The sequence below is a fragment of the Apaloderma vittatum genome, unplaced genomic scaffold, assembly GCF_000703405.1.
Source record: "Apaloderma vittatum isolate BGI_N311 unplaced genomic scaffold, ASM70340v1 scaffold35428, whole genome shotgun sequence".
NCBI lineage: Eukaryota > Metazoa > Chordata > Aves > Trogoniformes > Trogonidae > Apaloderma > Apaloderma vittatum.
Window position 1 is genome coordinate 39,672 of NW_009730859.1, and position 24,424 is coordinate 64,095.

At 38.1% G+C, this 24,424-nt stretch overlaps 2 protein-coding genes across 2 annotated transcripts in view; one reads left to right on the plus strand and one right to left on the minus strand.

The window, feature by feature from the left end:
• The first annotated feature begins 1,216 nt into the window (after positions 1–1,216).
• On the plus strand, positions 1,217–1,805 carry TNFAIP8L3 (tumor necrosis factor, alpha-induced protein 8-like 3). The gene has a single exon (XM_009874944.1). The coding sequence runs from the start codon at positions 1,276–1,278 to the stop codon at positions 1,774–1,776; it is 501 nt and encodes a 166-aa protein (XP_009873246.1). The 5' UTR covers positions 1,217–1,275; the 3' UTR covers positions 1,777–1,805.
• A 6,828-nt stretch (positions 1,806–8,633) lies between these two features.
• Positions 8,634–24,424, minus strand: part of AP4E1 (adaptor-related protein complex 4, epsilon 1 subunit) — a 20,448-nt gene continuing 4,657 nt past the window's right edge. Inside the window, 19 exon segments of the mRNA XM_009874945.1 lie at positions 8,634–8,794; positions 9,232–9,389; positions 10,154–10,338; positions 11,948–12,523; positions 13,136–13,316; positions 13,318–13,389; positions 14,372–14,507; positions 16,560–16,674; positions 17,468–17,770; positions 18,469–18,587; positions 18,724–18,838; positions 20,030–20,167; positions 20,449–20,530; positions 20,532–20,553; positions 20,647–20,769; positions 21,983–22,056; positions 22,678–22,844; positions 23,373–23,532; positions 24,382–24,424. The exon segment at positions 24,382–24,424 is cut by the window's right edge and continues 10 nt beyond it. Coding sequence (XP_009873247.1) covers positions 8,634–8,794; positions 9,232–9,389; positions 10,154–10,338; positions 11,948–12,523; positions 13,136–13,316; positions 13,318–13,389; positions 14,372–14,507; positions 16,560–16,674; positions 17,468–17,770; positions 18,469–18,587; positions 18,724–18,838; positions 20,030–20,167; positions 20,449–20,530; positions 20,532–20,553; positions 20,647–20,769; positions 21,983–22,056; positions 22,678–22,844; positions 23,373–23,532; positions 24,382–24,424 — 2,930 coding nt within the window.

The window sequence follows — 24,424 nt, forward strand, 5'->3', positions numbered from 1 at the left end:
AGCACTGGAAACCTTGATTTTTATTGCTCTTTCTAATCCCCTAGTGGTTTGATTTCCCAGCAGGTGGTGAAGCACACTTACCTCCATCCCCCTCACACCAGTGACGGCTCTGGTCTACCCGAGAGCAGAGCGAGGTCCCTGCGGGCAGGGAAAGATGGGCACCTCCTCTGGGTGAGCAAATACCCACAGGAGACGAGAGGGGAAGGCGAGGAAGGCGACTTGTACCACAGACGCCACTCAGCCCTGACCTCACTGGCTGTGAGCCCCAGTACACACACACACACGCTCTTCACCATTTGGCTACAACGATAAAATGCCCTTTGATCCAAAAGAGACTTTGCTACCCTAATATTAAACTGGATGATTATTTCGTATTAAATCATTCCATTCCCTTTACTTTGTCCATATATAGGGGAAGTTAAAAAAGAGCATAAATGTGGAAAACAGAGGAAGGTCAACTGAATCTCTACCGATAATTATAGGAGTTTGAGTGAAATTTGCACAGATGCATAAAAGAAAAAAAAAAATCCAATGTTATTTCTTTGATAAACATAGAGCAAATAGCTCAGGTGTTTTCCTCTGGTAGGAATCGCATGCACTGAAGCAACAACGCATTACAAAAAACACATTCTACAATTCTGCAAATTGATAACAAATAGGAAAGGTGTCGTTACTAGACATTAAAGCAAAATAAATCCATGCTTACGAATGCGCTTTTATTAGCCCTTGAGATGCTTAGTCTAACGGTGGAACAACAGCGCCTCCCAATGACCAAAGGCTTAACTCTTCTAGGTTCCTGCATTTGTGGTCAGTATCTCATTTTGCTTGTCTCTGATAGCTTCTTTATTATTTAAAAACTACGGCATCTCGACGGATCTCTCTACCAAGAAAGCTTTAATATTGAACATCAAAATTAAAAAACTAGCAAAGAACCAGCATAGATATCCCCTGTCTGAATAGTCTGTTCTTAATGTCTAAGCAAAAAAACCTCAGTGACAGCAAGACCTGAAAGAGGATTGTCTGAGACACCAAGGATACACAGAAATACCCCGATGGGAGCGTTCCTGGTTCTGCAGTCGTGACTATGTGTAATGAACACTGATACATGAAACATTTCACTTAAGCACACATGTACTCCTTTTGTTAACTGATTTTGAATGTTACTCACCAAATAAAATTAACATTTACCCTTTTCTCTGCTATCCTGAAACAGGTCCTGATTGTTTCAGTTCCAAAAATCTCGCACTGCAAGCCCAGAAAAAGATCCTGAGTAAAATGGCAACCAAAACCATGGCTAACATGCTCATCGATGACACGAGCAGCGAAATCTTCGATGAGCTGTACAAAGTAACGAAGGAACACACAAGAAACAAAAAGGAAGCTCATAAAATTATGAAAGACCTGATTAAAGTGGCAATAAAAATCGGAATCCTCTATCGAAATAATCAGTTCAATCAAGAAGAGATGGAAATAGTAGACAAGTTCAGGAAGAAGCTGAATCAAACTGCCATGACAATCGTCAGTTTCTACGAGGTAGAATACACTTTTGACAGAAATGTTCTTGCAGAACTTCTGAATGAATGTAAAGACCTTGTGCATGAACTAGTAGATCGACACCTGACACCAAGATCCCACGGGCGCATCAACCACGTCTTCAATCACTTTGCAGATGTGGAATTTCTAACTGCCCTGTACAGTCTCGATGGGGACTGTCGGCCATACCTCAAAAAGATCTGCGATGGCATCAACAAACTACTTGACGAGAAGGTCCTTTGAAACTATGTCCAAAACAAAGAAACCAACCAAAAACTCTCTGCAACTGGCCACCCTTCATGAGCCGTGGTGAGCAAGTGAGCTTCCTTCCCACTGCTCGCCCACTGCAGTCTCCGGCTGGGTCCAGAAAACTGCTCACCAGGCTCATGATGAAATGGAAAACTTAAATCAGAAAGCTATCAGTTTTCATGTTTTGTTCAGATAACTCAAGTCTTTTCCAAGGAGTGAAGTGAACAAGGCTGCTGATACATATTGCTCAGAAACAGACTGCTGTACGACTAGCTGTGTGTTCAAGGCTGAACAGGTGAAAAAAAGTAAACTCAGATGCACAGCTATGTAAAAACAGACAGGTGGAAGCAAGAGAGCTACGCATGGAATTTACCCCCAAGCTCCTGGTGCGTTTGTTTTTATTATTTCTACACTAACTGAAAAAGCCTAAACAGAAAGTAGGGCTGTAACGGATGGAGCTCACTCCTTTCAAAAGCATAAGGAATCAATATGAGAAGGCATCTCTCATTGTATGTGGTATTTAAGACGAAAATAACAAATAATGGGAGTAGAAGTGGGAGAAGATTTAAAGAAATGCTCTATGAAGCAATACTTTTGTTAAGGAGTTTTGGTTTGTACCTGCCATTAACAGAGAAAAGTTTTCAGTTTCATTTTGAAAAGGAGCTCAGTGGCTCAAGCTCACCGGTAACCAGAAAACGAGGCGAAGTAGTACATCAGTTTTCCCACTCCCAGGGTTTGTGTATTTGGCCACAGCAGACGGGTTCAGGCTGAAGGCTGTGCTGCTCTTCGTGCTCTTAACTGTTTTGCCTGACAGAACAAAATATTCTCTGTGAAGAGTTTGAAATCGCACTTGTGAAGAGGAGCACCACTGAGACACCAGTGAGTGACAAAGCAACATTTACATCCCCTAACCTGAAAATTCAGCCTAGATAAAGCTCTCGGTTTAACATATCCATGGTGTTAATTTGTGCCTACAGTAAAAGAGGTGTGACGAAAAAGGAACGCCACCCACTACGCTTGCCCTGCGGTACAGCCACAGGAGTCTTAAGAGAACAGTCTCGGTGACTCTGGTTAGCTTCGTGACTGATTTTTTGTTCAGAATGTTTTCAGGTGGTTTTTTTTTTTCCTTTTCCAAACAAAACATACAGATGTCTTCAAAGTGAAAACATTTTGCTTCTATGCAGTTTTGTTAGGAGCAAGGGAGAACAGGTGCAGAGCAGATAAGCCAGCTTGCCACTGGCAGAATCGTGCAGGTGCATACGTGCTGACCGACTCGAAGTAAAGGAAGTATTTTTTGAAGATCTCTCCTCTCCTTGCCCTCTACATCACATCCTCCAGACTCACCTCTATCTACTGACACTTCAGTTATCAGGAACCATCTCCTTTCAGTTGACACAGATAGACAACCCCAGAGATAAAGCCTTCATCTCTAGCATATGTGATACGAAAAATTGGCAAAGATAAGAAAATATATTTGAAAGCCATTCCTCTCTAAGGAAAATTCCAGTGCTGATCACTCATTACTGTAGGATAAAAAACCCCTGATGTTTCTCATTTAAACTCTTAAATACTAGGGTGGTAAACTGTTCAAAACTTTATTCTGTCTTTCGTCACCCCAGAATAATTATATTTTAACTCTTGCAATAATTTTGACTATTACACCAATATATAGTTGAGAATGCACACACCCAGATGACGTATTCACTTGGGTTGGGCTGGATGGATTTTTAGTGTTCCCAGGAGAGCACATTTTGGAGCACAGTAAAAATGGCAGCACAAAACAGGAGCAGAGCAGTTTGTTTTCCCCACATACTTCCCTTCACCGTAAGAAGCACATTTCGTAGCAGTGAAGGTGGACAATTCCTTTGCACCACAGCACAGTAGCAGAACACCAACACTGGGGGTTGCAGGTTTAGCCACTTGCAGAGCCATATTCCCCTGCACCATTAGCTGCGTCTTTTCCAAGCACGTACGTGTCAGTTGATGCTTTTGAACAGTATTTATTGTATCCAACACTCCTGTCCCAGTGCACACATCAGAATTTGTGTGTTTGTTTCACTTGTGGCAAATTTCTTTTTTTTCTGAAGCCAGAAAAAGAGATTATTCAACATTCAAGATGTCCGAAGGAAAGGGATATCCTGTATCTGTGACTTTCTTTTTGTGTGTTGCAAGTATCAATATTCAGATTCTGGTATTTTAGACACACCAGCTGAACATCTGTTCTTTTATTTATAAATCTGAGTAGCCTTAAGGAAAGAGAATGTTTTCAAGTATTCCTCATACTTGCATATCCTGTATATTCATTGTTTACTTTTGTACTGGTAGACTGGTATGTAGTAACATTGCTAAAATGTGGGCAATGTTCAGGTCACCTTAAGTATATGATGTATTATCATATTTGTGGATTAAAAATGTGTGATTACTGCCCTTTTTGTTTCCTTTTTGATTTATTTGTTCTACCACCCAATGTCAACAGAAATTAAGCAGTAAGAGGAAGGAATTCATGTAATCTAAGCTTTGTCACCTTCAACTTCTGCAGCCTTAATGCTCTACCTTCACAAAATCTCATTGTCAGAAGTGGGAGGTAGATGGGCAGTTTTAAGGGTTTAAAATAAAACTGGAAACCCACATTTCTGTTTTACCTCACACACGCAACACAAACATGCGCCAGCAGCAATAGAAATTTCTGGTTTTCCACAAAGGTCTCAAGCACTTGGGCTAACAAACGCTGACTCAATGTGCTCAGTAGCACGGTTCAGTCTCCAGGCTCAGAAACTCCCTCAAAAGCCACGTGTAGGAAACGGCACCAACTTCTGGCCTTCGGGTCCCAGTCGGGCCCCAGGCTCAGCCCGAGCGGTGCCTGCGGGATGCCCGGGCAGTCCCCGTCAGGGCCAGAGCAGCTGTAACACGCTGAGATCCAGCTCTCCACCAAACACCGTCTTGCAGGTTTTCCGTGATGTATTTAGCTCAGTTTAGCTAAATGTGATTTAAGTTAGATAGAAGACACACGCTGACAGATTTCAGATCCCTGCCCTAAACACAGAGCTGCTAGAACCTACCAGAATGTTTTAACAACAGCAGCATATATTCTCCTATCCTTATTCCCAGAAAAAGAAAACCATTTTGGCTGACAGAGCTCAGGATTTGCAAACAACTCACTCAGCAATTACGTGGCAAGCAATTAAAGATTGGCACATAGAGAAAACTGCCAACTACCTTAAAATAAAAGTTTAAAGCAATCTTCTTAAGTGGGGTTTCAAGCCACACTGCTGTTAAAACACTGCTGTCAGGATAATTTTATGAATCATATCATGGCAGGACACAATATTCTTGGCTTCATCACTGCCAACTTTAGGTAATAAAGAGAAAAATGTTAATGTTCAAGAAACTCTCAAGGGACTGACCAGTTCTGGCATCCTAATGAATTGTGTAGGTACCACAGAACAGTACATTGCACTGAACTTGCAATCTTACTTGTGTAAGAGAAACATTCTCACAGAAAGGATATAAAGAGCTGACCCTGAAGAGAACCAAGAGGTAATACAGCACAATTAACTCATCACAGCAACAGAAATGCAAAAGCAAGTCTTAACTGGGTGACTTAAGTCTACTTCTACGTTTTCCATACCTAAATGCCAGAAAAAGACATCCATGTGTCTTATCCTACTAGTAGGACTCTACAGGAGATAACTACCTGTACAATATTTAGGAAGCATCAGGCAATGTAATCTATAAGCTACTTACAAGTAGAGTAAAACCTCAAGATGGTGCCATCCACTGCACAAATTCATTCTCTTGGGTCCTTACAGGATGAGAAGGGGCTGGGAACACCTAGCAAAAAGTAATGTAACACAATGGGTGTCTTGATCTATATTTAAGAAAATATACTGCATCATACAGTCATGTTGCACTTCCACCAATTTTCCTACTCAAGTATTTGTTTCACTAAAAATACCTGGAAATACTTGGCTAAGTGAGCAGAAGCTGAAAACAGCTGAAATATAGATCCAATGCAATCACTGTCTGTTGACTCCAAAATGTCCAGAACTCGAGTTGCCACAGCACACAGCAAGACAGTGGTGCCTCCCGGTACCTTGGGCTTCAGTTCAAAACGTTGTTAACATGTCAGTTCAGAAAGATCAGTACGTACTTCAACTGGCCTCTGGTTGCCACTTGAAGGTAAACTTCCTCATGCTAACTGGATTATGTGCTCTCTTCTTTCTAGCCTGCTTCTATGCACCTTATTTCCCGTTCCCTGAAAACTGGTTAATCCTTCAAGATCTAGTAAGTCACAAAGGAAGGTAAAAATCGGAACACCACAGAAGATGAAGACACTTGCTAAAGGATTTTTCCCGTACAGAACTAGATGAAAGAATATTCCTTTGTATAGTTACATAAAAACTGGACGACGGATTAAGATTAGAAGGATTCCCAGAACTGAACTGCTGAGGTTCTCAAGGGCCTAAGCTCCCCACATCAGCCAGAAGTGCAGTGTAGCTGACACTCCTGTTCTCATTACACAAAAAAATTGCTGTCAACTACGAATACAAGAGACGCTGAAGTTTCCTGCGACACCTAAAACCAAATCCTGCACAAAAGATCTAAAACATGCTCTTTCACTCTTTTTACACCTCCAACTGACATGCAAGACAGAGAAATCACCAACAGATTTCTGCAATGTTACATTCTTCATCACTGTTCAGATGCAAAGAGAAACAATTAAAATAGAACTTAATATGCAGAAGCACTGCCCCATGTGGTAGCACAGAATATCTGACAAGTAACATGCTAATTTATTTTTTTTAAATGAAAGTGAATTTTATTAAACTACAAGAAATGCAAAGATGATAGATTAAGGTGATTAAGAAAAATACTGCTGGGCAGTCTAAAAATAAAGACTGACATAGGTACGATTGCCTACAAACTCCTTTACGTGATGTTACCATAACACTCTCCGAGTCTGCAAATTGACAGCTTAACATATACTATTCATATGGTGAAAAAGGCTATAAAGAATATTACATAAACAATAGAAGGCATTGTTGTCTTTTGCTGTTCTTCTTAAACACTAGGACTTTGAGCATCTCATTGCTGAAATGGTTTAAATGCATAGGCCACAAACAGATATTTCTATTACAATTCATATGATTACAAAAGTCCAATTGCATAACACAAGTGATTTACCAGCAGGGAAATTGTTTGCTGGAAATTATTCTACTATAAATCAGTTTTCATTTATATAAATTGTCTTGAAGTGCCAAGTAAACAATAAAGTATGCAGAACATTAAGTATATTTACAGGTTCAGTGCACTTTAAATTCCTCAATAAGAGGGTACTGAAACAGCAATAAAAAAGCTTTACTTATATGATTAAACTTGTGATAATGTAAGTGGCTTGACAAAATAAAAATAAACTATCAGCACATTAACATTTTTATGACGATTTCATGAACATTTACCAAAACATTAGCAAAGTAACGGAATATTTTATTTTCTTTTACAACCAGTGCTTACCAGGTGAGAATCAGTAACACTGAAACATAACAAAGAATTTCCTTATTACTATTAACACAGAGGAGAGAATTCCTCTGTAGAATCCATTTATACCATGTCTGAACCCTGTGTACAACCCTTTGATGTTTTTAAATAAAAAGCATGACCAGTTATAAATAATATTAAACGGTATTACAGTTTTCATTCTAAATAAAGACTGCTGGACTTTCAAGACTATGAGGTTATTGCAGGAGGAAAAGGAGACAAACCAGACAGACCCATTCACCACGTATTCTGTTCTGATTTCGGTCTCTTATGCCTTACTGCAGTTCCTCGCCATGCACATACAATACAGCCCCATCTGTGCAAGTCAGAGGTTTGAAGAGTCATACTGAGACTATAAATAATTTGAAGTAAAAATAAATGAAAGTTTCCTCCATGTGATTCTTCACGGACAGAGATTCTGGCTGGGTTCCATTTCCAGGATTGACTGGAGTGCAGTGAACATGTCCACTAGTCAACACGTCCACAGCCAGCTGCCCCAGCTCAGCCACCTCAGACCTGACCCATGTGAAACTCCCCCTTCAGACACGCACCAACAGACCGGGACTGCCCCAGAACCCCAGGGAAAGGGAACGGCACTGAAACGGGGCAGGAAGAAGTGCAGACAGGAACTAACCTGAAGGGCCTTAGATCATCCCCCAGGAGGTGCTTCCGTACAACGTCACCTGCCTGCCCCACCAACAGCCTATTTAGATGTTACCACTTAAACAGTAAATAGCAAAAGATCATGGGAAGCATGTCTCTCACTAAAATCTTTTAACTATTTACAACATATGCATTTGTTGCTACATAAGCTACTCTACACAACCACCAACACAGGTCTTGTTGCCAGCAGTGCTCAAAAATAGCTTTAGAAAAATTATCAAAATAAAATTAATGATCCTGATAACTGATCAATTCTGACCCTACAACAGAAAAATGTTCCCTTTAAAATAATATTTAAGTAGTTGCTATGAGGAATAATTGTTGGCATCTATAAAAGCAGCATAATAAAAATAAATACTTTCAGTCATTTACAACAGTATTAAATATTCATTTCACTTAAACAGGTAACAATACTTTAATGGATTACTTGTTAGTCACTGTACAGTCCTGAGCATGTTTTTGCAGGTGTAATTTAGGCGCAATTCATTCTTTCCCCACAAGCCCACATGACATATGCCAGCTGGAAAAAAAACTTCTAATATTTCCAAGAAGCAGTATCTTAATTTAACTTTGGTAATTATCTGTGCAACTGTATAAATCTTTGATTTGCTCTTCATACAACAAACAGATTAAGGCAGGCACGATTGTTACTAGGATTCCTCCATTGCCTTTTGACACTGATAAAGTAAACCGTCTGGAAGAGTCGAGCAAGGCGACCGGAACCACAGGGCCAGCATCCCTGAGTGCGTCCGACAGTGCAGCAGGCAGGGCACAGATGGAAGCAGCCGGCATGCCAGAATTCCCTCATTACCTTCAAACAAGAGCGGCCACAGAAAAAGTGAAGTAGCAATTAATAGCTACAGTACAGATCACAAAAAACCTGTATCTTTCTCTCAAACTCCACTGCTGCTGATCTTTTACTCTCACCCGTTCTCTGGTGCATCACCAAAAATCCTGCCTCCTACACGCAATCCCAGCTTCCCATTTGTCGTACAGCTTTATTCCTAATTTTTTGTCCCATTCAAAACTCCTCGCAGCACAACAAGTTGCTGTACGCTTGTACCTTTACATCAACCTCCCCACAGACCCTTTGAGTAAGGCAAATGAAGTCCTAGGATGACACTTCAGTATTTACTATGCTCCTAAATGTTCCCGGCCTTAAAGTATAAGATACTTGCTTCCATGCACTTCTTTTCCTGGGATAGATAATAGGCTGCAAAAAAAACTTTACAGCATACTTTCACTCACCTATAATGTCAACTATATAGAGTTTCAGCTTCTGTTGCAGTGTATTCAGAGCTGCTGAAAGCGAATCTTGAGAAGATGACATTTTTATATTCTGCTTCACATCATTGCAAAGAGATAGCCATAGCTTCCCAAAGTCTTCTGTAGTCATTTCCATTGGCCTAGAAGTAAGTTCACCACATACCTTAGTGAAGTTACCTGATTGAGAATATATTTGGTGTCCCAAACAATCATATCTGGAAGCAATTAGATAAACCTCTCCACTTCCCAGCTTAACATTTTTAAAAGTTTCTATTCCTTGTTTCAGATTTCTAAATTTTAAAAAAAAAGATGTCATTCTGTATAAATGGAAGACCAAAGTGAATGGCCTTCAGATATTTGCCTACTAAAAGAGACTAAACAAGTTCAATGCGAGGTATATTTTATTATGAAAAACAAGGTGGATTTCACTATAAAACAGAAAAATGTACTGGAAGAAGAACGCTTGCTTTTTCTACTCCTAAGATAAACGCAACATTCAAAGAACGAGCTTTCTTCTCCTGCAGAAGTTCCACATAACGTACAGGTCCCTGTATTCAAATCCCTTACTTCAGTCTGACATGTTTATGTTATGACATATTTTAAAACAGCATGCCATTCTGTTCACTCAGTTCTGTCAGCCACCTCCAAAATGCATTCTGTAGTTCAAAACTATTCTAACTTGCAACTGCTGTCAATACTCTCAGGGGATTTCTTCCTGGAACTTTGCCTCTTTTTTTGTAAGTGTATAAACAACCATTTACCATCTTTAACAGTCATATCAATTAGATTAAAATTAGCTGCTCAAGATAAAACCTTGTTTTTCATAATAAATATCCAAATCATCTCATGCTTGTCTATTACTTGAGCACATGCATTTTTAAAAACTGCAGTTTATTTAATTTACCTGATGAAGTCCAACAATGATAAAGTTACTGAAAATTCAAGGCAAGTTTCCATCTCTGACTGGTAATTAACAAAACCAGAAAGAGTTCCCTGGGTACAGATCTTGTTCATCCACACACTCTTCTGGCAATGTTCCACACTTCGGGCTTCAATTACAGGAAACTGGTAGGTGAGACTCTCCAAAATCTGTATAATTTTTTAAAAGAAATAGAGAATGTAACTGTTGCTGTCCATTTACCTAAGTGGCAAAGATATAGCTATAAAGTTGTGTAAGCACTGTTTTATTTCAATTCACTTTCCTTGAACTATTTGGCAAGTGAAGAGAGCTGCCACGCCTCAGCTCTCATCAAGGATAAATCCATCATTAGCATCTCCTAAAGTTCTATGAGAATGAACAAAATGGAGAAATTGATCTCCTGCCAGTTGGCTTCCCCACCACCAGGACTGCTCAGAGAGACAGAATTCTGTCAGTCCCAGAATAAACTAATATACAAGAGCAAGTAACACTGCAACATATGCCAAGCTATATGCTAAAAGCATGAAGCTGAGAAATAATGATTACTCAGCAGTCCCTGGTCTCTCCAAACAAGCTAATTACACAGATTCTACCTGTGGCAGTGGTCTGTGTGTAAACTTAGAGAATTACAAGGAAAAACTAGACACAAGACGCCTACTTTCTACCACGGTCACAACAGGTTTGATTCAAGCCAGATACGGGAAGGAAGGCGACTTCATAACCAGACTTCACAACCAATTAGCAGTTCCTTGACTAAGTCAGTTCTACAAGAAAAATTCTGCTCAGAATCATAGAATCATTTGGGTTGGAAAAGACCTTTAAGATCATCGAGTCCAACCATGAACCTAGCAACACCAGGTCCACCACTAAACCATGGTCCTGAGCACCACATCCACACGTCTCTGAAATACCTCCAGGGATGGTCATACCACCACTTCCCTGGGCAGCCTGCTTAATTTTCTTTATTCAGTTATCACTTGCTGAGTGTCTCCAAGGTTTCACAATTCTGTGCTTCTTGCAGCAAAATTCATGGGCAGTTCTGCTGACAGGCAATTCCTAACTAGCCTTTCCAATTATTTAAGTGAAGTATCAGTCAAGACTATCACATGCTTTTTGCAAACCATAGTTAAATCCCAGATGCACCTGACGTCAAAAAGTAAAGTGACAGACTCCTCTCCACCATTAACTGAATGCACGAGAACAAGAATGAAGTATGACTGATGTCTTTGGGAAAAAGCCAAAACAAAACACAAAAAAATCAAATTAAACAGCAACACACCAAAACCTGAAGGAAGCTTACAGAAATTATATGTGAAGGAAGGAACTGTTTCATAGCTGCCTATCAGATAAGTACAAATGAATCCACAAGCTCAATAATCATACCCAGACCAAAAAAAGTTACACAATGATTTCTTTTGCAACTCAAGTCTTATCATTCTGAGTACAACTGCTTAGCTTTGTATTCAGTCTTAAACACCAAGAAGCAGCTGAATTCAGAACTGAAAAATCATACATATTCATTACACAGAGGCAAGCAGCAGGAAACAAAATCAAGGTGAATTAAAAAATGAAATGCTATATCAAATGACATTAAGTTTAGTACTGAGATTTCTTTCAACCACCTGGTAGGATGTCTGTAACAGGCACACCACAGGCTTTAAGGAAATACTTGGGAAAAAGACACAGCTGTTACTTTAAACCAAAGACTGCAGTTAAATGCATGCAGAAAGCAAGAAGTTCCAAGTGAACTTGAAATACAATGGAAATAAAGTTTCTTACCTGAAAATGTTCTGCTTCTTCAAACACTAAGTTCACAGCATTAAGTGCAGAAGTGGTTTTATTTGAAACAAAAACAGTGAGCAACATAGAGTCATCTGTCCACACCTTACACAAAAAGAGCACCAAGGCATCATTCTGACAAAGTTCTGCTACTTCAGAGTGAGTGAGCTCTTCTAGCTCTTCTGGTAAGGAAGGGACTAACAGCGTTTTACTGGCACTTTCACATTGAGCACTTGGAGGAGGCTGAAAAATTTCAATATTACTATCAGCAAACAAAGACAGCTGTGACATCCTACTATCTGCAAGTCTGTCATCCTGTTCAGATTTTTTTAGGGACTGATATGTTTCAAATGCTAAATTATCTTCTGCAGTATCTGAAGAACACAGGGAGGCTTTCCTTAACCTTGTGTGTATGTTTTCCTCACAGTCGTCCATGTTAATAGGTACTGTATCAAGTAAGGGACCAAAACCCGAAGCCGAACGGTTTTGCAAGTCTGACACCTCCTCAGTATTTTGAGTTTCATTTATCTTTGATTTTCTTTTGAACTTCTGAGTAGCTATGTCCGCCTTCCCCATCTGAAAAGAAAAAAGGGAAAAAAGAGGTGGGTAAGTTTCTAGCAACCATCTGTGTTACTATTATCAACGTGAAAAGAGTGAGCAAGGACAAATAACGACCAAGGAATCAATTCAGATGACAAATACAAATAGATTCCAAATATTTTAATGGATCCAGTAACAGGTGTTTGTTGTATTTCTTACAGGGTATTGGATTAGCCTGTAATACAAGAATGACTGTAAGAAAACATAAATGAAAAGCAAGCACAGGTAAACATTTCAGGTTAAACAAGTGATAAATAGCAAGATCCGAGCTGGCTAGTATGGTAATGCTAGCACATGACCACATATAAATAAAAAAAAGTTCTTGACGTAGGGCCTCAAATCCTAGCCTTACTGCCGAACGACTGGCAACAGCTCTGCAAAGGTGGGTTGAGGGAAAACAGACTAAAAGTTGAAGTGCGATGTGTATGTACAGGGAAGTTCTAGTTACCAAATCAGATGTGCTCCAGAGGTTGCTTCATCAAGTTAGGATCCAATCCACTTCAGGTTCTTAGAAAATTATGATATTACAAAAGTAATTTCAAATAGTTTTGCAATGATGCAGAGGCAAGTGTCGAAGGAACTACTTACCAGACTGACACCGGCACTTGATCCCAGCCCAATGAACAAAGTTGATGCTAGCTGCTGCTTCTCTTTGTCTTCCTCAGAGAGGCTGGCAACTTGCTCAGACTGCAGCACAGGAGGATCACCCGCTTGTCCCACTAATAAGCTGCCACAAGAAACAGTTTGTGCCTCATTTTCTAAAAAAATTGGTTTCTTTCTTTGGAAGATACCCTTCTTTTCCCCACAGTTTACGTACTCCCTCAAGTTTCAGAGTGTTTGTCCTAAAAAGCCAAACAAAACAAAGCAGGATCAACCATATGAACATCATGCTAATAAAAACACGCCAATGCTCTGCTTTAAACACCCTTCACAACTTTGGTACCTTGACACGCACACACATATCTGCATGAATTTCTATGTTAGAAATGTCATTCACTTCTTTTAAAACACCCTGCAAATGCAAACTTGTACTATGCTATATAGTCCTACGTATAAAACTAAAATACGTCTGCATTTGAAATCTGTAGTCAGTGGTACACTGCATGTGATAACTCCATCCAAGAGTTTCAGGTTACATTTACAAAGCATACAAATAATTTTTAAAAGTGAATACAAGCAACATGGCATATGTGTTTCTCCCCAGGAGGAAGATTCGGGGAATCCCTAAGTACATTTAGATTGCTGATTCCTTAAAAAAAAAAAAAAAAAAAAAAAGAAGTCAATATAAGTATTTTTATTTCATACAAAAACTGGTTAAAGAATCTGAAAAACTTCCTGCATATCAATTTACTGGAGTACAAATGAAGTTGTTAATTTGCATGCAACTATGGACATGGAATTTATCTGCAGTGTTGTAAAACTTAAAAGAGTATCTTACACTGTAAATATTAGCCTCACTTTTCAATAAAAGTTTTCTTAAAAGGCACATCACTGTAAACCCCTAAAAAGTAAGTGTAGCCTGTAAGAAAAAGAAAGAAGCCAGGGGGGGCGGAAATCATATAAGTGGGTAACTGTCCCAATTTTACTGCATTAGCTGTCACTTAATTTGCAGTTAGTGAAGAAAGTTGAAGAAAACCTAACTGCATTAGCTTTTTTCCTAGTTATTTCAAAGAAGATGTGATCTGATTTCCTTCTCACATGACAGAGATTTCCAAACTCAACTTGGAAACTCATGTTCTTTTTAGTTCATGCAATGAAGACACAAAGATACACAACATTGACAAGAACAGAAACTTAAATGTAGTCAAACACAAATTAACTCACTCCTTATGTCCTGTCTCGGCACTATTAGCAGACGTATCTGAACCAAAAGATAAACCAGTGGGGGACTGTCTGCCAGTTACACCAGATGAGGAGACACTTGAAGCAAATGACAATCCGTAAGGTTCAAAATTCAGAGCTGCAAGACGGACAGAATCTTAAAATTACAATGAGGCTTAAAAAGACAAGGAAAAAGAAAATCCATTTTCTGAAAATAGACATGCTGTACTGCTGCACTTCCCAGGCTTCACATTCAGGACCCTATCCTCATTAAAAAAGGATGCTTCTGTTCTCAATCAGTTTTTGTAGACACACAGAGGATTTATCTAAAATTATTAATTCAGTATTTGGTTTTAAATACTGAAATTAAACAGAAATAATGACTTAAGAGCACATCACAAACATCTGCCAATGCTTAGTATTTGTAGACAGTACTGTATGGACGTAAATAAAAGAGCTTTTCCATTTGTTCATGAGACTAAAAACATTTTGAGTCCACAGCTTATGTCCATGTATCGCTGTCTGCTTTGCAAACACACCTGACACCTTGGGTGACAAATCATTCTCACTAAGACTTGCAAATGAGGATTCAGAATGAGCCATCTTGGCTATGCTTTATGAATCAAAACATACTCTCAGCAGCTTCTTTAAATTGTTTTGGACTATAAGATAAACAGTCACTGTCAGGCAGAAAGAAGAGTGCAGACTCTCCTTTGCAGCCCTGAACCTATCAAGGGCCAAGGTCCCCTTCCCTCATCTCCACCCCAGCCTTACACTTTCTTCTTCCCAGCACAGCAGAGCTGCAGGGGAAAGCTGTTCGGCATCTGGGATGTGAGAAGTCTCCTAATAAAGGAGGAGGCAGTGCTAAGGAAGTGTCCCATGCTGTAAAGAAGCAAGAAGGAAGAGAGATCCAAGGGGCTTTGTGATAAACAGCATCCACACGAAGATATCAAAAGTCTGCCAACCCGTAAGTTTAGTCACCTATAAAGACAGGATTCTAATAAACTCATTGGACTCCATACCTCACCTATATCTTACCTCCTAGAATATTTATGAATCAGTAGAAAATGCTAATCAGTACTTGTGATTGCTGAGAAAAGTCAGCAATTCATAATCTCGTTTCTACAGTGGCTTCCTGCAAAATTGTAAGAGCACTGCAAACACCAGGGTGTGAAATGGAAGTTCTTCAGCAGTAAAGACCACTGATTTCCTCCTCAACACCTCAGTATGAAAAAGAATTACGAGTTCAATCTCACATATACAGCAGAGTGCATCCCTCACTTGACTTTACATGCATGGAAAAACCAGTATAGAACATTCTCAGTTTCAACACCTTTGACCTTGTTCAACATTTCTCCATCAAAATTTTGAATTTTCTAGAAGGTTTAAAGTGGAGGCTGTAGCTGTAATGCTCTCAATTTATAATTATTACAGAAAAGCGTTAAATTCTGCCAAGCTACACACGTAAGAAAATGGACAATATTGTTTATTGTACGCATTAACCTGCACTGTCAAAATAATCTTTTAAACATAGTAATTTAGTTGTAGATAATGCAGTGTACAAGACTCATTTTGCTAATTCCTCAACAGTAAAGCAAAGCTGAGAAATGTTTTTGAAAAGCTTTCCAACCTTAAAGTGAATTATTCAGAAGTTTCTAAAAGAAAACTTTATGTGGTTTGCTATAAACTACTATTCCTATGGAAAAAAAAAGTAAAAATAAAAAAAATACACTAAAGGTTTAGGATATTTTTAAACAAATAAAAGCACATACTACTGTCTTATCTGTCCCTACACTAGGTAAGAAATGTAAGATCTGTGTCATAAAATAAGTTCATAATGGTTATTACCGGAAACCACAATTCCACAGTCGAGACTTAAGTGCTCAGTATAGGAAAGTCAGGAACCCTTAGCTTTCACTTTAATAAATCCCCATAGACTTCAAATCCCACAGACCAGAGATACATTCCCATCTGCAAAACAGCAACCTATGATAAATGAAAAGTTACATATATACCAGCCACACAGATGTGGAACTAAAATTTAAGTAGAGCTGAGCTAAGTCTACAGACAATAGATGTATTAAGGTAACATTACTATATGAAATAATATTAACCATACACTTAGATTGTTTGTTAATACTTATCAGGTAATTCATGAGCTATTTAGTAAATGCAGCAAACCAAGAGCCACCTTTTTCCTGAGAAAGTTTCTCCTCTTGTCTCTGGTGATGAGGCTTATATGGTGCTGCACCACGACCGAGTCCCTCAGCCACAAACCCATCCAGAAAGGATAAGGAAGCATCTACCTGCACAGAATTAACAGAAGCGAGAAAGCAATGGAAATATTTTCTATACATGAGCCTGATGTTACCGAAGAACACTGTGTTTTACCACCAAACCAGGATCTTGTGTCTCACATCTCCCATAGCTACCTGTAAAGCTTCTGTTCTAACACAAACTGTTAAGCAATAATGTTGAAAGAAACTTGGAGCTAGGGATTTGTAACTTAACTCTTCTGTTTGAAGAAAAAAAAAAGAAAAGAAAAAAAAAGGAGCAGAGGGTAGTTTTCCCAAAATGGCTGATCCTAGTTATATGAAAATACTGAATTAAAAAAGACACCCCCCTCAAAAACCTCACCAATATCAACCCCGGAATCATAGAATCATTTCAGATGGAAAAAACCTTTAAGATCATACAGAATACTATTTTCCATCATTTATTATGAACATTTCAGTGTCAACATCAGTAATTTCTAAATAGGAGGCAAACCCTTTTAATTAAAAAGCAATACCACATCACTAAAGCAGGCCTAACTTGTCTGGAAAAAAAAAAGATAACAAAGATAAAATAGCATAAGAAATCATAATTTTGTTAAAAGCTACTCCAACTCAACAACTAAACACCACGGTTCTTTATCTTTCAGCATAGAACATCATGCCTGAAGTAGTATGTTTTCAAAATCTCCATTTAAGTGGACTTAAAACTGAAACCAGTCAAAACTGTCAAATAGAGTGTATTTTGAAAACACTTTTTTACCAAAAGATTCAATGCTCAAACTACAAAAAGGTTCACGAAAAACACACACAGCAGCAGTCTTACCACCATGTCATTGCAACTCGCGTTAAATGGAAGCAAGTTTTTCATCAGTGCTCTGTCTTCACACAGATGCTTCAGTTCAAAGGCAGACTGCCTCATGCAGGTATCTAGAGAGTTGCTGAGTTCTTGAATTAGTTTGTCAACTGTTTTTGAAGAGGAGGCACGTGACGCTATCTTGGTGACTGCAGCCATTATCCACACTTTAGTTTCCAAACTAACGAAGGTCTTCTTCAGCAGGCTGTGTAGCTTTGTCAAAATAACTTCTGGATCAACATCTGTAACAAGGCTAGAATATTCCCCTAACACCTGTTCACAAAGAACAGACAAAATACGTGTTTAGTCACTCAGAGCAGGGCTTTAAGTTTTGAAATTAGAATGTAGGAGTCAATAAAATCCACCTCACATTCAAGAAGCCATTATTTAAACATGTTTTAAACTATTTCTTTACCATTTTGTGTTTTAAATGTCAAAGGCTGGAAACAGTATTTGTGTTTACCTCAGCAGACTCCAACTTCTAGTTTCTTAAAAAATAAATAGGTGTCTTGAGAAGGAAGCTAAACACAGCAACTAGACCCTTACAAAACCTGATTTGTTCATACTGCAGCCTTTTCCCTGGGCAGAAGCTGAAGCTTAACCCAGGTACCAGGTAACACCATCACAGCACTTGGTCGGTCACCTGCAGGGCTAAAACTGCATTTCCCAGCAACATCTGGCCTACTGCTGAAGCAGACAGAAAGGCTCTCAGCATGCAGCTGGATTCACGCCTTTCCAATAGTCATCAGCCTTAAATAGATCAAGTCAGCTTTTCCACAAACTATGACAAACTGTGCAGTCCTTGGGGACCAAGAGAGGTCACTAAAAATAGATTTCAGCATAGTACCTTGACTTCAAGTAAAAAAAGAATATTCATGGATAAAATCAGTTGAAAGCATTTATCAAAAACATCACCACCTTTGAGTTTCCTCATATGTGCATATTAAATTTTGGCCATGTGTCTAACGTACCCAATTCATAACCTGAAGAAATTTCTGTGGATATAATACATCTTTCTCTTCAAGTAATGCTAAATAAGATTGTACTGCATACATCCGGAGCTGATCATCTTCTTCTCCGTCATCAAAACCTAGATAGAAAACAATATGTATTTTGCTTGAAAACACAAGTAACATCTCCCACCAAATATTTTGAAGTGTATTTTAAGACAAAAAACCAGGTGATCAAGGAATATGTCTAACTCTTCAAACCATTCAAGGAGTTACCTTCAGCCAACAACCTCAGGAAGTTGTTTGGGATATCAGGATGCACGACATCGCCTCCCACTGAAAACACAGCATTCATCGTCTGGATGAACCACTCGTTATCAGGAGCATACTTGTCCAGATGTTAAGGAATGAAGCACTAAGATAAAACTTTTTCTTTCTTTTTTTAGTGTGTTTCCTAAGGAAACAAATTTTCCACAAAGAAGCTACCCATCTTGCACTACCTGCTAAGCTGGGGGCCTGATGGTCAAATATCAGCTCAATCTAATAAAAGGGGAAATACTCCCGTATCTTTTGTAAAATGTCTCCTGTAAACTTCAGGAAAACTGCTGATCGGGCAGAGAAGTCTTAAGATACTGCCCTGTTGAAAAAGCTCAGGCATGATCTTAACAACTACCTGCTATGTGCAATTTGCTTGTCAATCAATACATCTTAAGTTGTGCATGATAGAGAGAAAAATGAGTTTAAGTAGACTTCCCACAGCAGGAACAGAAACTTTCACACAATGATTTAGCTCTGGAAACCTGTCCTACTTTATTTCAAGTTCGCACTTGTTCCATGCTAGCTTTCCAGCATAACCTTTAAAGTTTCTTTATCCAGTACCACTCTAACAACAACAGACTACCTGTTCTTTTCAGCAGTGTTTTGCTGTTGACTTTCTGAAAAACAAGACCGCTTTTTTATATATTTAAAATTCGATCAGCCTTTGCAAACATTTAAAGTTAGCTTCTGCCTTCCCTCCAATCTTGAAAATGCACACTTAATAGGATTTTTCAACAGTACACAAACATTATCTCTTATTTTTGCACACCGCATGGCAACACAGGGGTTTTTGTACACTACCCTGTGCAAAGCAGCGTACAATCAGGATGCCAAGCTAGCTCTCTGTTATAAAGAGCTTACAAATCAAATTATAAGACAAGAATATATAAAGCAAACCAGGCAAAAGCAAGTCTAACAGCAATGTCCACGATAGGCCAAATCCCTAAGCATCACTTTCATCTTTTTGGCATAATTAAAGAATCTTTTCTTCATTTCTGTGAAAGCGTGTTGGTCTTAAAATCCATACAGCAACAAAGAGTTCTCTGACAGGAAGGTCGCTCCCACAATTACAGTCACTCCCACAATTACTCCATGCAGTGCTGTAAGACTCAAAGTTTTAATTTAAAAATACATTTGAAAGAGTGGAAAGCACAGCTGTAACAACGTCCTACTTCAAAAGATCATGAAAGATATTTTGAAAGGTAAAAATGCTACATTTGCCTGAGCTCTGACTCCAAAGTTTAAGAAAAATAAAAGGATATTTCTCAGCTAGTTCTGCTATTTTGCCAACTAAGTCGATGACAGCATATTCTTCTTTGCTTTCTTTTAAGTAGTCAAGCATCTTCTGAACTATGACAATTACATTCTGTCCATTTGTAATTCTATAAAGAAGCTCTAAAGTCTGAAAGAAAGCAAAAAACATTTAATTGGCTCTGATGACTCAAAAAAGGGAAGCAGGGAAACAGAAACACTTCCGTGTGATGCCAAACCGAGCAACTATCTTTATTTGCAAGTCTTAAATGGAATACACTGCTTATGTACTGAGCTTGTCACATTAATACAGTTTTTAACTGCTCTCCCACCAGAATTGACATGTAAGATGCCTTTTATGCTACTACTTCAGAAAATTTGTCTCCCATCTTAAAAAGTAACTTAATTTCTGATGTTAAAAAATTCACTGACCTCCCTTTTAATAATGGGATCTGGATGGTCCAGACATTCAATTATTGTCATCTGGTGCTGAAGTGCCAGATTAGGATCCTGCTACATATGTCAGAGCCTTTAAACCTAGAAGAGAAGTGATTGGAAGTGATATAAGAGAATGTATGCCACTATGACCAAATTAGAAACATCTTAATGATGCTTAATAGGTATTCTTACCTAAATATTTCAAATTAATTTTAGGTGACAAAACAAATTTTCCAATGCACTTGGCAGCCTTTTCAAGTAGTTCAGGTTTGGGATAAATCATATAAATTGTTTGAACACATTCAAACAAGATGGCTGTGGGGAGGGGAAAAGACAAGCAATTAATATGTATTAAATGCCTCCATAATGCAAAATTTTTAAAAAGCAAACGAGTTCATTGACTGTATCAAGGAACTGCAGTGTTGTCCCACTCCCACTGAATTTAACTGAAGAGCATCTACTGACATAAATAAAAACATGACGAAAGACCACCTCCTTTAGCACACACTTATTTTTGATTAGCCTTTGCTGCTGTGCATTACAACCTTCTGTCCTTAAAGTTCTTCCAACCTTGAAATCTCCTAGAGTTGCTACTTCCTCCCCACCACTGTTTTTTGGGGTTTTTTGACAAAGTCACAATTTTCTTTCCACTCCATTAGCAAAGGTACTTTGCCAACATCTCTGGGGCTTTACTTTAACAATAAAATACAGCGTGGCTTAGACTTTTTTTGCTAGTGAAAGAGCTATTAATGTAGGGTTCTAGAACATCAGGTATGGGTGTTTGGCAACATATTAAGACCTGGGGAGGGAAAGGCAGAGAAAATCCAAATAAATTGCTCAAGTTTTATTAGAAAAAAAACTGAACAGCGTAGTTATTCCCTTTGCTCTGTTCAAGCAACAAATACAGTTTTCTCTAGTGAGGAGAGAATGAAATTAACACAGCATTCTACCATGTTCTAGAAATTTAAAATTGAGATGTTTGCTAAAACCACCTTTTCACAGGCAGCACTATCACTGAACTCTGGAAGTGTCATTTTTATTAACTGTGGCTACAGAAAAAGCCTTACACAGCTGTAAAGAACTGATGCTGTCACTCACACCCTTTTTATTGCCTTTCTTAGGACATCAAGCAGATCTAAGCATTTGTAATAAACAGAGCGGTATTACTAAGATTTTTCTTTTATCTTTTTTTTTTCCCCAACTTAGGCAATGCTCAATTACAGCTTTCACAAAGAAGCCAACTTTCCATATTTAAGGGCAAGGACAATGCAAACATAGGATAGAGGCTTTTGAGGCAAGATGAATTCCCAGTAAATAAAAATATTTTGCTTCAATGATAAAAAACTGTGCTGAATAGCAACGTATCACTTGTTTTATGATTTACTAGTTGGACACTTAAGAACACAGTTGTTTATTAAGAATATAATTAGATTTTTCAAAAGTACCACATAAGTATTTCAGCACAACAAACCACTCACATTTTCAATCTTTCCAAATACTGATAGTTACATAAAACAATATCACCTACCATATGTAATGTTATGATTTATCTCTGCTCTTCTTAAAGATTCATCTAGAACATCATACATCAATTCACTTGTCCTGTTTAACAAGAAAAAAAGTACTTTAAATTATTTGCAGCACTAACAAGTACGTAGTCTTATTTTGCCAAACAGCTCAAATGCTAGTATTCGTAACACAAATTATTCGTATCCACAGATTTGCCTTAAAGTGGAAGAGCTGTATAACATGTTTCTAAATGGCATCTAACAAGATATTTGCACTTTCAGAAGAAAAATTTACTGTATCACAACAATAAAAACCCTTCCCTTGCTGCATGTATAAAATATTAAAAACAGGAAAAGGATCACAGACAACTAGGTCCTCATAAAAATCACACCACTTTTTAAACTATCTTTTCTCTGGCTTTTCACACAGTTGATTTGTAACCAAGTAACAAAGTCCCAGCAAAAATATATTTCAAGCATACTGGACAATAATTAATTGTTTAGCCAGTCCAGAAGCTAAGAAACTAATTTTGCAGTTTAAAAGGTATATGCTCACTGTATTGGCTGGTGACAAATGTATAAGTAGTTCAACAATGAAATTTTGTTATTAGAAAAAAAACCCAACAACTAAACAAAACAGCTGTCTCTGAGGTACAGGCCATGACTATATTGTTCATGCCTTCAAAATACTAATTACAGAGCAAGACCTGATTACCTTTGATCATCTTTTCCTAACAGCCCCAATATCCTTAAAAGCTGAATTTGTAACCATGGTGCTGGCACGCTGTGATAGTTGAAGTCAACAGGAAGCTTTCCTCCCACTACCTGCTTTAGGATGGTTACAAAACTCCCAGTCAAGTCCTTATATCCAGATGAGTTTTCCTACATAATGGAAAAGAAATACCATTCAAGTATTTTGATAAAGCACCTCAAAAGTGAAAATAATCCACAACTGGAGTAAGAACAAAATACCTACACTAATGGTTTCATTTATTTAAATCAAACTTTCATCCAACAACACCTGTAAGCTCTTTACTTTAAACCTACTTTTTTCCTCACACATTTGCAAAGGGAGTGAATGTAACTGGAAGGCAATAGTAAAAAAAATAAAATAATTTGTAAGCAGATTTCAGCAAACCATTTAACACGCTGTAGAAATTAGAAGATCCTCTGGCTATGAATGCCAATGATGCTGAGCATTCCGATCTTGCAACAAGTGGATCTGTTAAGTTAAATGGAGAGCTAGCACAAGCACAACACAGATACCCAATCACGTAAATTAATTTTTCTAACGATGACAAGCAAGTTTCTTCTGCAAAATTTCTGTACAGTACCCTGTGTGTTTAAAATAAAATATATCTATATACAAATAGCTCCTAAGTTCAGTTACGCTTGTAATTCTTTGCGTACCTTAATCATTTGAAGATAAATATGCAAAGAAGCAGCCATGACTCCAGCATCCCTGTCACATAAGGCTTTCCGGAACTTATCATGAATATGCTGAACTTGGTTAGGAGCAATGAGATAGAATTTATATAAAGCTTGAACAGCTTTTCTTCGGATAATTTCCCTTAAGAGAAATGAGATTTACAGAAAACAAATGAAGCTGCTTGCGTATTTTAAGTACTTGACTTAACAAAACAACTTGCACTTGTTATTCCTACAGCAATGTAAAATTAAATGGCCAGCCATCAGAACACCATGGAGTGAGATGAGAACCCACATTTCACATGTTTGATAACAAATGACTTTGCAAATACCACCTAAGTGAGGAAGTGACAAAGAAAACTTAGAAGCATAGAAGGGCTTGATGTCAGATTGATGATTCAAAAGAATGGCCACCTAATAAACGATGAAATTGATCGCTGCTGATCTGTTGCAGTCACATGTGCCGCTCCAAAAACCACCTCTCTATAAGTAACTCATTTCACTCTGCAGAGCCCTTTGTAATTACAACACTTACAATGTTATCTTCTGTGTATGGGTATTATAAAGAATCACACAATTCAAGGATATTGATATCTGCAGATATATAGACTTCTATCAACAAAGTTTCTATAGAGAGCATTATAAAAAAAAGTTTCAGTGAAGTACTTGAAGGATCCTAATCTGTTTCTCAACTTACGCTACTAACACTTCTTCATCCATATATCTGTTAAAAAGACTCCAGTAGATAAGTTCAATTACATTTAAGTACCAAAACTCGTTATGAAAAAAACTAACACCTATTCAATACTCAGTCAAGACTGCAAATAAACAAGACAAGAATCCAAGAAAAAACAAGAAGAGGAACAATTTCTGAAGGTAATGAGTCAAAAGACTCACTCAGAGAAAAAACACCAGTTGACTAAAACTACCTACAAAATGAAGTTATTCAACCATAGAAAGCCACTTGAAAAATCTGTAAATGAATACATACTTAGAATGCTGCAGCTTGTCCTCTATTAGGGGAAGAACAGCAG